Source organism: Zingiber officinale, chromosome 6A, assembly GCF_018446385.1.
Source record: "Zingiber officinale cultivar Zhangliang chromosome 6A, Zo_v1.1, whole genome shotgun sequence".
NCBI lineage: Eukaryota > Viridiplantae > Streptophyta > Magnoliopsida > Zingiberales > Zingiberaceae > Zingiber > Zingiber officinale.
This window is the reverse complement of record NC_055997.1, coordinates 92,111,049-92,128,104: the sequence shown is the minus strand read 5'-3', so window position 1 is coordinate 92,128,104 and position 17,056 is coordinate 92,111,049. Positions and strand designations below refer to the sequence as shown.

General features: G+C 38.5%; 1 protein-coding gene across 1 annotated transcript; it reads left to right on the top strand.

The window, feature by feature from the left end:
* Positions 1-10,872: 10,872 nt before the first annotated feature.
* On the top strand, positions 10,873-14,152 carry LOC121996920 (tubby-like F-box protein 1). The gene is made up of 5 exons (XM_042551080.1): positions 10,873-11,326; positions 11,589-11,676; positions 12,493-12,622; positions 13,182-13,720; positions 13,852-14,152. The coding sequence occupies exons 1-5, from the start codon at positions 10,985-10,987 to the stop codon at positions 13,866-13,868; spliced, it is 1,116 nt and encodes a 371-aa protein (XP_042407014.1). The 5' UTR covers positions 10,873-10,984; the 3' UTR covers positions 13,869-14,152.
* Positions 14,153-17,056: the final 2,904 nt, after the last annotated feature.

Here is a 17,056-nt window from a genome sequence, read left to right as displayed (position 1 = left end):
TTAACGTCGGAGCTCGACGGTCTTCCGCTCGGACGTTTATAGACGCCGGCTCGTCTCTCGATATTTAACGTCGGAGCTCGACGGCCTTCCGCTCGGACGTTTATAGACGCTCTCCCTCGATATTTAACGCCGGAGCTCGACGGTCTTCCGCTCGGACGCTTATAGACGCCGTCTCTCGATATTTAACGCCGGAGCTCGACGGTTTTCCGCTCGGACGTCCGGCTCGTCTCTCGATATTTATCGTCGGAGCTCGACGGTCCTCCGCCCGCGTTTATAGACACCGGCTCGCCTCTCGATATTTAACGCCGAGCTCGACGGTTTTCCGCTCGGACGTTTATAGGCCCGCCTCTCGATATTTAATGTCGGAGCTCGACGGTCTTCCGCTCGGACGTTTATAGACGCCGGCTCATCTCTCGATATTTAACGTCGGAGCTCGACGGTCTTCCGCTCGGACGTTTATAGACGCCGGCTTGTCTCTCGATATTTAACGTCGGAGCTCGACGGTCTTCCGCTAGGACGTTTATAGACGCCGGCTCGTCTCTCGATATTTAACGTCGGAGCTCGACGGCCTTAAAGGCAAACTTGAGCATAGCCGCTCGGTCAACCCATTAGCCGTCCTTTGAATTAATTTTGCTTCCTGCATTACAAGGACATATGTGACCGAAATGTATATAAATTTACATTTAGCGCACCTTTCACCCAGCTCGGATAACGTACTCCAGGCCGAACGGCACGGGGTCTTCCTCGTCAAGCGTTTGGCTCGAATATTATACCTCCGGCCGAACGACTCGGGGCCTTCGGCATCGAGCGCTTGGCTTGGATACTGTACCTCCGGTCGAACGGCTCGGGGCCTTCATAATCGAGCGCTTGGCTCCGATGATATACGCCCAGCCGAACGGCACGGGCCTTCGTTCCGAAAATTACGATGAATTCTATGCCCGAACGAAACTATATCTGCAAGACTAACCTGCCGATCAACATAAGATCTGACTCAATTTCTCAACTCCCGAATACCCGTGGAGTGAGGTGGATACAATGTACTCGTCGAAATTTATCAAGGCCAGGAGGATGGCGAAACTCCCCGGTCGGTCCTCCATGGCCGCTCGGCCCACCAGAGGTGGAGGCGGCCTGCTGCGTTATCCTTTTACTTGAGCATTCTGCTCCCGTTGCTCCACGAGCCTTCGTCATCGAGCGCTTGGCTCGGATACTATACCTCCAGCCGAACGGCTCGAGGCCTTCTTCATCGAGCGCTTGGCTCAGATATTATACCTCCGGCCGAATGACGCGGGGTCTCCTCTTAAAGCGTTTGGCTTGAATATTATACCTCCGGCCGAACGACTCGGGGCCTTTTTCGTCGAGAGCTTAGCTCGGTTATTATACCTCCGGCCGAACGGCTCAGGGCCTTCTTCGTCGAGCGCTTAGCTCGGTTATTATACCTCCAGCCGCACGGCTCGAGGCCTTCTTCGTCGAGCGCTTGGCTCGGATCTTATACACCATGACGATAGGCGTCTCGGCCAATAATGCCAATTGCGCACATTATAACATTTTGCCTTCTGCATTTCAAATATACAACCAAACGAAAAATATACAGCACATATTCTATTAGTGCACCTTTCACCCTGCCCCGGACAGGCTGGAGATAATTTGCGCTTCATGGTGGATCCAAGTGCCAATCCATCTTCATCCGCTCGGCAGCTCGTCCATCCAACTCCCTCGTATGCGGTCGATTCATCGCCTGGCATCAAACTCCCGCTCTTGAGGTTCCAGAAGGAGGGGCTTGCTATAAGTTGAATTCGGGAGATGAAGTATCTGCTTTTAAATGTGGCAATCGGTGCTTCCGCCGGAGAAGCGTCCGCTGAGGGCCTTGCCTTTTCCTGTCCCAGTATTTCATCTCGACGAAGATCCCGATCGCTTCATGCATAAAGATCGAGGCGAATAGGGCCCGACGGAATAGAATCAGCGGTGGTGTTTCCGCCGACCACTAGACACCGACGTTGCTTGCTTCTCCCGCCTACCGTTGCTTTTTGCTCCATGGTGGCCTCCACCGATCGTAGGCCGAGTTCCTCCGTGGAAAGCGCCACCGTGTTGTTGTCCACCGCCCATTGTTTCCGCTCATGCAGAGCGCGGCGCCATTTGATCCCGAATCACGGACGGGCACGGGCGCCTCCGACCGCTGACGTGGATCTTCGACTAGTGGCACGATGCTGCACAGAAGTCGGGCCGGGAAGGGGTTCCCGGCGGCGACCCTCCGACGCTCAAGTCAGGTAAGCAGGTGGTGGAAAAAGTAGCTCCAAAGGTCTTGAACGCGTACCTCCGGCGAAGTATGTGGCTCTTTATATAGAGCGGTGAAAGAGCTCCTACACGTCCACCGAGGCGCCTTCGTGTCCGCAGCCCATACCTCGGTATGTGTCTGTCAGAAAGCTTACCTGACGCCATACTGCTACAGTCCGAGCACGTCTTCGATGTGACAAGAGAATACTTAACTGTCAGACTAAGAGTATGACCTAGCCTTGGGACTTGACAGCTGTCAGAAGATGTCCTTGTCCTTCCCTACCCCACAGGCCGGTACATCCGTCCGGACGGGGAGTGACGTCCGGACGACCCTCATTTTATGCGCCAGCCGGACGGAATTCCCCTCTCGCCGGCCTGCCGTATGCATCGATATGCTAGGGATATTTTCGGTAGGGTACTATGCAGGGCCTGTTAGCAGTATGTCACCTTCTCTTAGGGCTTCCGCTCGGCTCCCTGCTACTGTTCCATTGAGCGTCGGAACTACGACTTCAGTGGGGGCCCCTATTGCCTTGTCTATTCACCGGTCGGTCTGTCGGTGCTGGTCGGGCGTTCGGCCCCTCCCTCTCCGGTCGGCCACTTGGCCTTTTGACTCCAGCGTGGCATTGACCCCTCAGAATGGGGGTCCCCTGTTCTAACCGCCGGATCAACTACAAATAAGGAAAGATATCAAATCTTTCACTTAATCTTTTGTAGAAAGCTATAAAAGGAAAGATTTAAATTTTAAACTCTCTCTTTTAAAACCATGATATCCACATAAGAAAAGATTTAAAATAAAATCCTTTTATATTTATTAGGGTCGGCCATAACAAGCTTGGACTCTTAAGCTTTGGTCGGCCCCCTCATCTTGACTGAACCCTTGGCTTGGCCGGCCCAAGCTTGGACTCCAATCTTGCTTGGCTGGCCACCTAAGGGTGGGTAGGAGGTGGGTATGCGGTAGGTATAATTCTCTATATACAAGAGGCTACGATAGAGACCGAGAGGAGGAATTGGTTTTGGTCTCCCGATGAAATTAAGCTTCCCGGGTTCGCCCCGAACACCCAACTTAATTTCATCAATAATAATTCATACCACTAAAAAATTATTATTGAACTACCGTACCAATCTCAAATTACATTTTGGGCTCATTCTTATTATGAATGTGTTAGTCTTCCTGTGTTTAAGATGTCGAATGCCCACTAATTAAATGAGTTACTGACAACTCTCTTTAATTAATATTTTAGTCCAATAGTAGTACCACTCGACCTTATTGTCATGTCGGACTAAGTCCACCTGCAGGGTTTAACATGACAAACCTTATGAGCTCCTCTTGAGGACATTATCAACCTAGATTACTAGGACACAATTTCCTTCTATAATCATCACCACACACTATAAGTAATATCATTTCCCAACTTATCGGGTCTTTTGATTTATCGAGCTAAATCTCACCCTTTGATAAGTTAAAGAAATAAATACTAAATATATGTGCTTGTTATTATATTAGGATTAAGAGCACACACTTCCATAATAACTAAGGTCTTGTTCTTTTATTAAGTCAGCACAAAAAGAATTTACCTTAAATGGTTCTGCTCAATACACTCAGAGTGTACTAGTGTAATTTTATAGTTAAGATAAACTAATATCAAATTACACTACGACTATTCCAATGGTTTGTTCCTATCCATCTTAGTCGTGAGCTACTGTTTATAATTTATAAAGAATTGATAACATGATCTTCTGTGCGTGACACCACACACCATGTTATCTACAATATAAATTAATTGAACAACTACACTTAGCATGTAGACATTTTTTACCAATGTGATTCTTTATTTCAAAATAAATATTTACAAAAGCTAGGTCTTTTAGTATACACTCTAACAATAGGAAGTGAACAATTTGGGTGAGATGCTATTCAACCCCCCTAGCAGACGCCAAGGTCCCAGCAACTTCTTAGCATGTGACTTGTTAAATTTATTTATCTTTAAAATACTTTGATTATTTTCTTACCATGAAAGCTGCTTCGTCTTTATCTAACGATGTGTCAGGCTCCGGTTCATTATTTCTAGCTTTCAGCGCTAGATTCTGACTTGACTCCTTTTCTTTCCTCACACATGTACATTTAGGTTAATGTAATTCTAAAGTTGAAAATAACTTTTCTATATTACTTACCTTTAAATTCTTTGGTATATAGTAGGTATCTACTATTGATGTCTACTGTTGAATTCTAAGGAAGACATTGAGAGCATATTGGATTGAGTCCCGATTCATTACTTGTTTTTCGAGGTTTGTCAGTCCGGTGATAAGCTCCTTGATCTTTCCGTGCTATTGAGCTATAGTTTCTGTTGGGGTTGCAAGGTTGCAAACATAGTCCCATATTGGAAATACATGGGAAAGATCATGGGTTTATAAGAGAAAAGATATCTCCATTGGCATGAGGCCTTTTGGGGAGAGCCCAAGAGCAAAAACCATGAGGGCTTAGGCCCAAAGTGGACAATATCATGCTATTGTGGAGATATCTATATTCTTTTCGATCCTACAATTGGTATCAGAGCCCTGACTGCCAGAAGGTTTAACCGCCGACTGTGCACAAGAGCTATGGTCTGATTGAACCATGTGGGTACAATATTAACCTCAAACAAAGAAAGTGGGGGCTCCTATGTTCGGATCAAGAGGACCAGACACCAGGCAGGAAGTCCTAGTTGCGGCTAGGCAAGGAAGTCCTAGTAGGTCGGGTGGACCGAGGGGCAGGAAGACCTGGTGGGTCGAGGATCAGACGTGGGAAGCCTATGGTCCTTTGTTTGAGGGGGGGATTGTTGGGGTTGCAAGGTTGCAAAAATAGTCCCATATTGGAAATACATGGGAAAGATCATGAGTTTATAAGAGAAAAGATATCTCCATTGGCATGAGGCCTTTTGGGGAGAGCCCAAGAGCAAAAATCATGAGGGCTTAGGCCCAAAGTGGACAATATCATGCTATTGTGGAGATATCTAAATTCTTTTCGATCCTACAGTTTCTTCTTCTTGCATCCGGAGGTTTGTTAGCTGATTTTTGAGCAAGTCCCGTCTTGCTAGCTTACCTTATGATATCCTTCAAGGTTTGTCAATCCGGTGATAAGCTTCTTGATCTTTCCGTGCAATTGAGCTACCGTTTCTTCTTCTTGCATCTGGAGGCTTGTCAACTAATTTCTGAGCGAGTCTCATCTTGCTAGCTTAGCTTCCGATGCCCCTTTGTATAGCTCCAGAAATTTCTCCTAGAGTTCCTTAGCGGAGTTATAGGTGCCGATCCGGTTGACTTCTTGTGGTGATAGAATATTTAATAGATGAAACTCTGCTTTACGATTTCCCATAGAGTCGGCTTGCTCATTCTTACTCTAAAATTGTTCCTCTTTTTTGACTTTTTGCTTATCTCTAGGTGCTACAAAATCATATTTAATTGTAAGTAATATATTAAATTCTGTTTTAAAAAATATATCTATTTTCTTTTTCTAGATCACGATGTCTCCCTTGAACTTTGGTGGATGAATGCTCACTCCGATCATTTATGCTTTAGACGATGGTTAGTTCTTCTGAAGGGTCCTCACTCTTATATCAATTGTAAGTCCCGGTGAGGCCAGCTAGAGGGGTGAATAACTTTAAAAAAAAGTTAGCACTTCTCTCGCTTTTGAAACTTAACAAGGAGCACACGTTAGTTTAACACTAAAACATAAACATTAATTAAAAAGTAGAGGGACTAAAGAATTTACTTGATTTGTGACAGGAGAGGTTGCTAATTCAAGGTAGTGGAAGCTCAACTTGAAGATCTCCTTCGATAAAGGTGGAGTTGCCTCTTATAGACGTTAACGTTTGAACAAAAACAAAGAACGAATTTGGAAATGAAAGTACCTTGTTTGTAAACCAGTGTTTTGTTGAATGAAGAGGAGTAGTGTTATATTTATAGCTCACTGGTCGAAATATAGTCTTTGACGATGTGGCGGGTTCCGTGCACCTGGACCATGTCCGGACGCCTCCACTATGGCGCCTTATTCGCTTCGTAATGGCTCCATAACGGTTTCATGATAAGTCTCTTATCCACGTTCGGGTGCTAGGAATGTTGCTGACGTGGATCCAAATTCTATTCCCATTGCAACGTCTCCGAAAGGGTGTCTCTGTTGGCCCAAGCTGGTCCAGGCGCCTGGACAAGTCAACTTTGTGTTGACTTGTCCGACTGCTACCCCAGTCACTTGGGTCGGTCATCTAGAGATGAGCTTACCCGAATCCAACTCCAACCTTCTCCTCTAGTAGACATCCTTCCCGGCTTTTCGTCCCTTAGAAGCGCCATGCACGTCCTTCTCGTTTGCTTGTGTACTCTTTCGCACCTCTTCGTCCCTTGGATGCACCGAGTCGGTCGACTCACTTCTCGTGTTATCCTTCTCGCTCGCTGCGTCTTTCGCTCGACTTCATGTGTTTCTAAGTCCCTGCATACTTAAACGTAAGATATCAAATACGCAGAGCCTAACTTAACTTGGTTGATGATACTAAAATCAATCCGGGGTACTTATATATTTATATTCTCAAACATTAATTTGACAAACTATATTGAGAACAATATTTTTTTTTAACACAAATGTGCTTCAAACTTCTGATTTATGTTAAAAATCATTACTTTTAATATTTGAGACAAATTAATATCTAAAGGTATGAATATAATACAGAGAACTAGATGAACACATAGATTTAATTTTATGATATTCTGATCTCTCTAGGTCTTAAAATCGATCAAAATCTAATGATGAACCTAGAGGTCTCGAAATGACATAAAGTCAAGTTCTATTTGTTCATCTAGTTATTATGTAATGTTCTTAAATAATAATTTGATCCAATATATTGAGATTTAGCAGTTTTTTTTTATGACGAACTAAAATTTTCAGACACACTCATATAAAAAAAACATTACTCTCAGCATAGTTACATAGTATGTCAAATTGATGTTTTAGAACATGTATATAATTAGGAAAACTAGATGAACACATATGATCCGATTCTATGTCATTTCAAGATTTTTTAGGTCCATCAATTGATTTTGGATGGAATATGGTGATATGAGTTTGTCTAATTCTTTTGATTATATTAATGTACTCAAATATAAATTTAACATATTATATTAAGAGCAATAATTTTTTATATACAAATTAGATTTTAAGAATTAAAGTTTAGGGGCACAAAAGCATTATTGATAGATTTACGAATTAATTTGATTGGGACAGTAAAATGGGTAAAATAGATATGAGATACTTGATTTGAGAGTTTTAAAATTTAGGCATATGATTTAAGACTATGTGGTACGGTAATTTGTCTAAAAATAAATTAGTAGAATAAATCTTAATTTTATAGAATAAAGCATAATCACTTTTATACTGATATATTTAATTTTAAATTTCTAGAAAACTAATCATGCCCATAAAATATAAATAAATTCCGTACAAATAATAGAAAAATATTTGCAACCACAGAATTTTACGATTAGTAAATAAATTTTGTAATTTTACAGAATAAAAAATAATCATGCTGATATAAATTTAAATTTTTATAAACAGCTTTTATATAGTAATAAAATACTACAATAAAAAAATAATAGAGATAATTTTTTGAAAAATCAAGGAAGATCGATTATGACACTGAAGCATTAGCTTTGGGCCGAGTGTGACCGGCGTGGATAGATGACATATTAATTAGAGTACGATAGAGTTATTATAATGGGATAAAATATCAATTTCCGACGGGTATATTTTCTTTTATGAAAAAATCTTTTCCATTCCTAATTATTTTGACAACCAACTATAAATTTACTTCATAATTTATTCTATTTCATATAATCTTTACATGGACTACGAGTAAGGCAGAACCAGATACAATCCTATCCAAATTAGAGTCCGAATTCTCAACAAGAGAATAAAGTCAACCTGGGGTTGTCAAGATGGGGTTGAAAGGACCCACATCCAATGAGGCCCTTTTTTCTAAAAAATAATTTTTTGTATATATATTTTTTAAGTAAAGGAATATGAAAAATAAAAAATCTAATTATAAATTCTAAAATATTATAATATTTATTTTGTTTATAAAAATATCTATCAAAAAAGAGAAAAATATCCATGATCACGAATCTTTTCTTATATCTATTTATTTAAATCGTAATCTTTCGAAATTTACTTTTGCTCACCCTCAAACTCTTCGTCCACACTGATAGCCATCGTCCAGTACTACAATTATCATATCGTCGCGTAGCTGCTCTCACCCACCAATACTATATAATAGTTTATGTGTTTAAACGCTTTCGTTTGGATTTACTATAAAAAAAAAAGAAAAATAAAAGAGAAAGAGAAACTAGCTTGAATGTCGGTGTTGACATTGGTGTTGATACTCATGGCCAGATCACTCAGATGGGCTCCGCCGTTAACTATGAGGGTGCGTTTGGTTGAGGGTTATACTTGATAACCTTGGTTATCCATATAAGGTTATCAACGAAAACCTGTTTGATTTAAGTAATCGATAATTTTTAAGTATTGTTCCATGTTTGACATGTCAATAAAAGTGACATGTGGAATCAGAAAATCTTGAAAAACTGAGATTTTTTTTATTCCGGGATTAACAATTTTTTTTACTCAAAATACCCTCTAATAAAAGGAAAATGTAAAGAAAAAAAAATATAAAAAACAAAATAAAAACTTTAAAATTAAAAAAAAAAAATGTAAAATTTTTTTAAAAAAATCGTAAACAAATTTTAAAAAAAACGAGGGAAAAAAATAAAAAAAACATAAAAATAGAAAAATAGTAAAACCGTAAAAAAAATTAAAATGTAAAAAAAAATATATAAAATAAAATAATTTAAAAAATTTTAAAAAATAAAAATAGAAAAAATGTAAAAAATTTAAAAATAAAAAAAATAAAAAAAAATAAAAAAGCATTAATTTTTTTAAAAAAAATTTTAAAAAATAAAAAAACTTAAAAAAACAAAGATAAAAATAGAAAAAATAGGAAAAATGTAAAAAATTTAAAAATAAAAAAGCATTAAATTTTTTTTAAAAAAATTTAAAAATAAAAAAACTTAAAAAAAATAAAAAAACTGAAAATATAAAAAAAACACATAAAAATATGAAAAAAAAAAGAAATAAAAAAAACATAAAATTTAAAAGATATATATGGTTACTTTTTTAACTAAGGATAATATAGCAAAATATTAACTTAGGTTATTCATTAAAATATTCAAACAAATAAATTTTGTTACATTATCTAAGTTGAACGAAATACTTAATTATATATTATTCCTCATAATTTTAATTATGTGATTATTAAATAATCACATAGTCAAGATTATATATAATAATTTAAATCAAAACACTACGAGAAATACGGAGGAGTGTAATTATTTTTCTATAAAGATTTTGGCCAGTCAGGTCTCAGCCCAATATGCTATAAATGATTTCACTACTGAGATGCGATAAATAAAATATAATTTTTTTTTATTCAAAATAAATAAAGAAAATAATAGTTTTTCCCACCGAAACAAAGTCATTAATTAATTAATTAATTTTCCGATAAATGGATTTTGTATGTGGTTGTATGTAATACGAGGTTGGATGTGTCCATCTAATAGCGACGTGATTTGACGTTTCAAATAAAGAGGGATCGCATCACATCCCATCAACAATCAATCAAAAGAATAAACATTGTATTTTATATAAATGCTGAAAATGTATTTTTATTATTTCCGTAATTCTCCATTTTTATTTCCTTTAAATTGAAATGCCCAATCCTTATCCCTTCTCATTCATTGTACTAATGTATATATTTTTATCTAGCTAAGTTTCTGATATTTTTACAGTTAATAATATTTAGTAATTCTGATATTTAATAAATTAAAAAAAATAGTCAAAACTAAAAAATATTTTATTATATGTTTATTTAAAAGTACTTTTTATTGATAGTAGTTTTGAATAAAATTATTTTCATATAAAATAATTTTAATAAAATTGATGTTGATAAAATTTTTATAATATAAAATTATTTGATCAAAATTACTTATAAATTTTTTAGATACAATTATTATAATTTTGGTTAAAAGTACTATAATAATATTAAAGTAATTAAATTTATAAAAAATATTTTAATACGACAATACTTTATATAATAATATTAATTAAATGAGAGCAATTTTAAATAACAGAATCCCTAAAAAGGACTAGCATTTTGCTAACTTCTTTGCTACTTTGCACGTGTCATCAATCCAATGGTCTGCTTATCTAATAAGATTCGTGTTCACATTATTTAAGGAGGGATTCCCAAATGACTGTTGGATAAGATCCCAAAGGCCGGCCCGGAGTAGAATAAATATATAAATTGTCTTAGGTTCGATTTAACTCAGTCGTCTACCATGCACCTAACTCTTTCTCGGGCGAACGGTGGGCCGCGGCTGGTTGTTGGGTATGGGAAGTTGGTTTACGAAATGGACCTCTCTGCCCTCGAGTACCAAATATGCCACTTCCCCTTTCATTTTCAAAATGTATTCATTATGCTCTTAAAATTAGAAATAATTAGATTCACACCCTCCACTACATAAATGCACGAGACCGAAGTTTGGGGCAAAATCGAAGCCCAACTGTCTGTCCTTCGAGGAAGGGAAGGGGGAGGAGGAGGAGGCGGCGCTGAGATCGAGGTAGCATAGAGCGGTGAGTTCGATGTCTCTGCGGAAGGCGTTACTATCGAGGGTCGCATCGTTGTCCAAGTTCAACGGCGATGAGGCAGCGGGGACGGCGGCGGCGAATGAGATCGAAGGGGGAGATGTAGATGGGGTGGCTGCGTCGCCTGGGGAGGAAGACGGGGATAGATGGGCGCGGATGCTTCCGGAGCTGATAGGAGAGATTGTGCGGCGGGTTGAGGCCACCGGGGACCGGTGGCCGTTCAGGAAGGATGTGGTTTCGTGTGCTTGTCTCTGCCGGAGGTGGAGGGAAGTGACGATCGGGACCGTTCGCCCTCTACCTGAGTCCGGAAAGATCACCTTTCCCTCTTCCCTCAAGGAGGTAACTATCTTCGCTGCGATGGATTTCGGATTTCGTTCAACCCCTTGGACCCAAATCTACTGATGGAGATGGATCTCTTGCGAGAGGCTCATAAAAATTTGTTTTTTCGCCTATGAGACTGATATTTTGATTAATTTTATGCGGTAGAGAATGTAGTTTGTCAATTGGCTTTCTTCTTTTTCCTCTGCTATATGTCTTAGTTTTTCTGGTCAACTGTGTATGCAATGTGAATATCCGGCTAATTTAGTGTCTGGAATTACAGCCAGGGCCGGCAGATGCTCCGATTCAGTGCTTTATTAAAAGACACAAGAAGAACTCAACCTTCTATCTGTATTTGGGTCTGACGCAAAGTAAGTTAATAATAGGAAGAATAAGGCCACTCTGCTTGATGATGCTCTTTTAGGATTGTGTTGCTTGCATGTATGATTCTTGATTTACTTGATTGGTATTAGTACGCTCCAACTGGTTTAAAATGTGATTCATAAGTCTTCTCTACAAGGTGTACCAGCACCTATCATCTTGTGAATCATCATTTTATTTGGTAGTTGGGAGCAATGGGGTTGACAGCCTTTGGATCCTGCATCACCATTTGAAGGGGTTGTGGCAGTATACGCTATGAATTTTATCAACATACTGTTCAATGTATGTTTATTGATGCTTTCCAACTAGCTGTCATAAAATCTGAGATAACAACAAGAAGTTATCTTAATAATTTGAGATCAGCTAGCTATGTTATATTTTATGTTTGAGCTATATATATGATTATTACACGTAGCTTATTATGTGTAATGGAGTTTAGTTTTCCTGTGTGTCTGACATATCCTGCTTTAATCAATTATTTCTAACCATGAAATTTCTTGGTTAATATTTGAATATACACCTACCTTTTTGACCAACTTTTATTTTGTTATTTCCCCCCATCTAATAACGTCTTTGAACATACATCTACCATGAAATCTATTGGTCAGTCTTTGAACACACATCCACCTTGAAATTTAACAAGGCCACACTTAATTGTTCAAATAGTGAGTTTTTTTAAAAATAATAATAATAATTTTACTAGTAACAATATGAAGGCATCTTTTGTTACTTTATCTCAAGATATTTGTTTGCTTGTTTTCTTTCCCTCTCTTTCATCTATTATGATCTTTTTGTTATTGTTGCAGCATTTATGGATGAAGGAAAGTTCCTTATGGCAGCACGCAGATTTAGGCATGGTTCTCACACTGAATATATTCTCTCTCTTGATGCTGATAACCTGTCCGTAGGATGTAATGCATACCTGGGAAAATTGAGGTGTGTTTCTTTTCTGATGTGTTTTGTGCTTCTTTCACTTGCATCACTTACCATCTGTTATTATTGTTATGAAGTTTTAAATTTGAACCAAATTCTCTGTTTGCATTCATAACTTCTTAACCTGCAATCTACAGGCACGTGTGATATGAAGGTCATGCCACAATAAAACATGAACATCAATTAACTATTAAAATGCTCAAACAGGATGTGGAATTTCATTTTGCAATTGAATACAGACTATTATTATGGTTCTTGCTTGTCTGTGTATTTTGAAACTAGTTAAAAGTTGTGGACGAACAAACATATTTCTTCCTTTTTGATGATGCTTCAAGAACTTATCTGGAAAAATAGTGTACTTGTTTTATTGTTAGAACAAAATTAAAAGTGAAACTTTTATGTAGACGACAGTGGAACAAGGTTTATTATTCCAAAGTTTCTTCTTCTTAGCTTAAACCGAATTTATAGCAACTTCATTTTTCACTGCAAGCAAGTGCACAGACACTTATAGCTCCTATGTATGCTTTGTTTATATCTGAACACGTCTCAAATATATTTGCAGATCCGACTTCTTGGGTACAAATTTCACTGTATACGACAGCCAACCACCATCTAATGATGCCAAAACATCAAGCAGCAGAATTATGCGCCGTTTCGCTAGCAAACGAATTAGCCCTCAGATCTCTTCTGGTAACTTTGAGATTGGACAGGTATCCTATAAGTTCAACCTTCTCAAGTCAAGAGGGCCAAGAAGGATGCACTGCACTCTTCAGTGTCCCATGGCACCAGATCGCTTAGAAGAAGGTTTTCTAAAGAAGGCACAACATAGCCCCGGTGCACCTGTAGTTCTCAGGAACAAATCTCCTCGGTGGCATGAGCATCTGCAATGCTGGTGCTTGAACTTTCATGGCCGTGTCACAGTGGCCTCAGTGAAGAACTTCCAGCTGGTGACAACTGCTGATGCTGCCCAACCACAGGGAGCTAGAGAGGATGAGACAGTGCTGTTGCAGTTCGGCAAGGTTGACGATGACATGTTCACCATGGACTACCGTCGACCGCTCTCAGCCTTCCAGGCATTTGCAATCTGCCTCACCAGCTTTGGTACAAAACTTTGCTAATGAATAATAACCTTCCTAAAAAACCTTGTATTTGTATCTACTACTCCATGTCACTTTTTTTCTTGTTCATCATCCTGTTCGAATGAGAAACTGTTTGCATTTTTCTTCATGCAGGGAACGGTGTTTGTTAGCTGTGCTGGTGTCTGATGTGTGCAACTAGTTTTCGACTGTGTCGATAATCAAATGTTCAACTTGTACATTATACCATATGATTTTTATCTCCCTTTTTATTGGTTGAACCACATCGAAGAAATCAGTCAGTGGTTGGACACTTTGAAGCTTCAGTGGAGTTTAAATATGTATTGGCTCATCAACAGAAGTCTCTATGCAATTAGCAATGTAACGAATAATGCACAATGAATTCTAGTTTGTGATGGACTTGTTCTTGAATAATTTTATGTTGATTTTTTCTTTCTTTCTTTTGTATATTTTGTTAGAGGAGATCAATTTCATGTTAACCATAACCCTAATATGAAAGACAAATGCACTTCTTAGTTGGATTATTGCAAAATAAAATATCAAATAGTGGATTTAATTACTTTTCTGTATGCTATGTTGCATATTAAACTTTTATCTCAAAACGATTTTTAATAGCAGATAATATCTTGTTGTATGCCAATATCTTAAATAGTGTCCTGCTATTTTTTTCTCATTAAAAAAGCTTTTTATTTAAATCGTTGCCTAATTGCTACAGCCAGATAAACTATTTCAAGTTGCAATACTTTATTATCAAGTGGATATCCATTAATTAGCAATCCAATAGGTTCTTTCTCTAAATATAAGTCCTCCCGCCTATAATAATTTTTAGGGTTAATTTTTAATGGATATAAAATATTTTATCGGGTGACTGATGTTATTAGGAGGGAGGGGTCAATAGCTCGTTCGCTTCGTTAATGATGATTTGTAGTAGATAATTGAAGCGAACAACTCTCTAATGCTAATATAAAGATTTATTTGGTATCCACCTCAATGAGGAGACTAATCCAAGAATTCATACTCCTCACTCACAGTACACTATGAAATCCTTCTTTTAGGAGGCGGAGAAGCCTCGTACAAACTCCAACATGAGAATATACGTTAAGTACAACAAAAAATACAACAAGAACAAGGAAATGAATACTATAATAAGGAACATTTGCTCTTGATCAATTGTTGCTGTGGATTGTTTCTTGATGCTTGGAAATGCAACAACACTTTACTCTAAGAACCTTCAAGAACTGGCGGAAAGAGTCGGAAAAGAAGAACTTTGATTTGAACTCGACAAAACCCTTTATACCTTGCGATCTAGGGTTTCCAATTGATTAGTCTTACCCCAATCAATTGTCATGTCATATCCGAGCAAATCCAGCCGTCTAAATCTCGCAATGACTCTTTTCTTCTTCTCTTAATCGATTAGTCAAACAATTACATGACTTCAATCGATCACCTAATCGATTAAGAAATCCACTGTTTGTCGTGAGTTTGTCCTCCCAATTGATTACATAATCAATTAGAAAACTAACTGTTCGTCGCGAAGAAACGTTCTCAATCGATCAATTGATCGATTGGCAATTTCAATCAATCACCTGATCAATTTAGAAGCTCACTGTTCGCTCACACACTCTCCTAATCGATTATCCAATCGATCGGGGAAGATCTTGATCAATTACCCAATCGATCAAGACACTTTTTGCACTATTATTTGTCAGCCAATTAATTACCTGATCGATTGTGCCCCCCAATCGATTACCTAATCGATTGGTAACTACTAAAATGTGTAGAGCTCTAAACGAGCTTTGTTTCGCATCCGAGATCATCTTATTCTGATATTCGAATCAAAAGTTATGACCTTTGAAATTTTGCTATGTCAGAACTTTCTTATTTTATGCCAACTCCTTGTTGAACTTACGTTGTCAAATGTCCGGTCAACCTTTGACCCATTTGGACTTTCTCTTTGCAAACTTCCCGTTGGACTTTCGAGCACCAAGTGTGGTTCTTCTTGACCCACTTGGATATTCCACTTGTCTAATTGTAGTTAGGACTTACCTTACCAACGTGCGATCCTCCATAACTCACTTGGACTTCTAAACAGTAGGTGTTTGGTCAACCTTTGATCCACCTTGATTTTTCAATGCTTGACTTCACTCACCAGGACTTTTCACCACCTATATTTTTCCACCTGGCTTCACTCACTGGGATTTACTCACTACCTAACTTTACTCACTAGGACTTCTTAATTGCCTAGCTTCACTCACCAAGACTTTCCATCTATCTGAGTTCACTCACTAAGACTTTCCAACTGTCACGCCCCAAGGGGGGTCCCTGTCCGAAGAAATTTCGACAGCACCTCCCCTGTACGGGTGATAATATGAAACATTACTACATACAAAATATACATCAACCATACTCGGCTGGAATATATACACAATAGAAATAATATAACCACGCAATTAATATACACAGCCAACCTGACTGGACATAAATGAATAAAAACAACCACACAGTTAACAACAACCCACATGACTGGAAACATGCACAGCGGAAGACACAAAATAATACGAACGTAAAACCAACAACGGCACTAACAAAAATGTCTGCAACCACTAGACTAGACTCCAAAAATTCACATCGACTCATTGAAAAGCAAAATACACAAAATCAACATACCATCCAAACAATACTAAAACAAAACAAGAAAACTATCCTCGAGTGTGACGTGGGACTGGCAGCCGACATCTCTCCAAGCATCCATGACTCATCTACCTGTTACCTGGCGAAAGAAAACCATTTTGCAAGGTGGTGAGTATTGGAACTCAGCGGGTAAAGAAAGATAGTGCATGAACATAATGTACAAATAGAAATTGGGCCAAGAGTATACAGTCTCATAAAAGGAAATAGCAGATACTAAAATAGAATCAAAACAAATACTAATACCTGAAACCATATCCTAGGCTAGGTATAGTAGGTTAGAACTGGTACTAATCTGCTACAGTACTGCTCATAACTACAGAGGTAATAAGCAAGGTATATACAAATTTCCAATGACTAAACATCGGCAACGAGAATATATCTCAACACAAGCACATCAGCATATGCGAACAAAAGCAGTAAGTAAGCAATAACAGCATATATAAACAGCAGCAACCATAACAAATATAATAACAACAGCGTATGCATGGATGGTCACTCCCGCCCACCTCTCTGCACCATGACCCCTGTATGGTCGAGAAGCCGGGTCAATGACAGACTGTACACCACTCCAGCTACCACTCACACGAGTGGCCGAGGGGACAGTTGCATAGTAGCTAACTAGCTACATCTGCGACGGGGTCCCTGCTGC

Excerpts from the sequence above, each read along its gene's own strand:
- LOC121996920 (XM_042551080.1), top strand. The coding sequence starts at position 10,985 with ATGTCTCTGCGGAAGGCGTTACTATCGAGGGTCGCATCGTTGTCCAAG. Across the intron at positions 11,327-11,588 it reads TTCCCTCTTCCCTCAAGGAG|CCAGGGCCGGCAGATGCTCC; the intron begins GTAACTATCTTC and ends CTGGAATTACAG. Across the intron at positions 12,623-13,181 it reads GCATACCTGGGAAAATTGAG|ATCCGACTTCTTGGGTACAA; the intron begins GTGTGTTTCTTT and ends ATATATTTGCAG.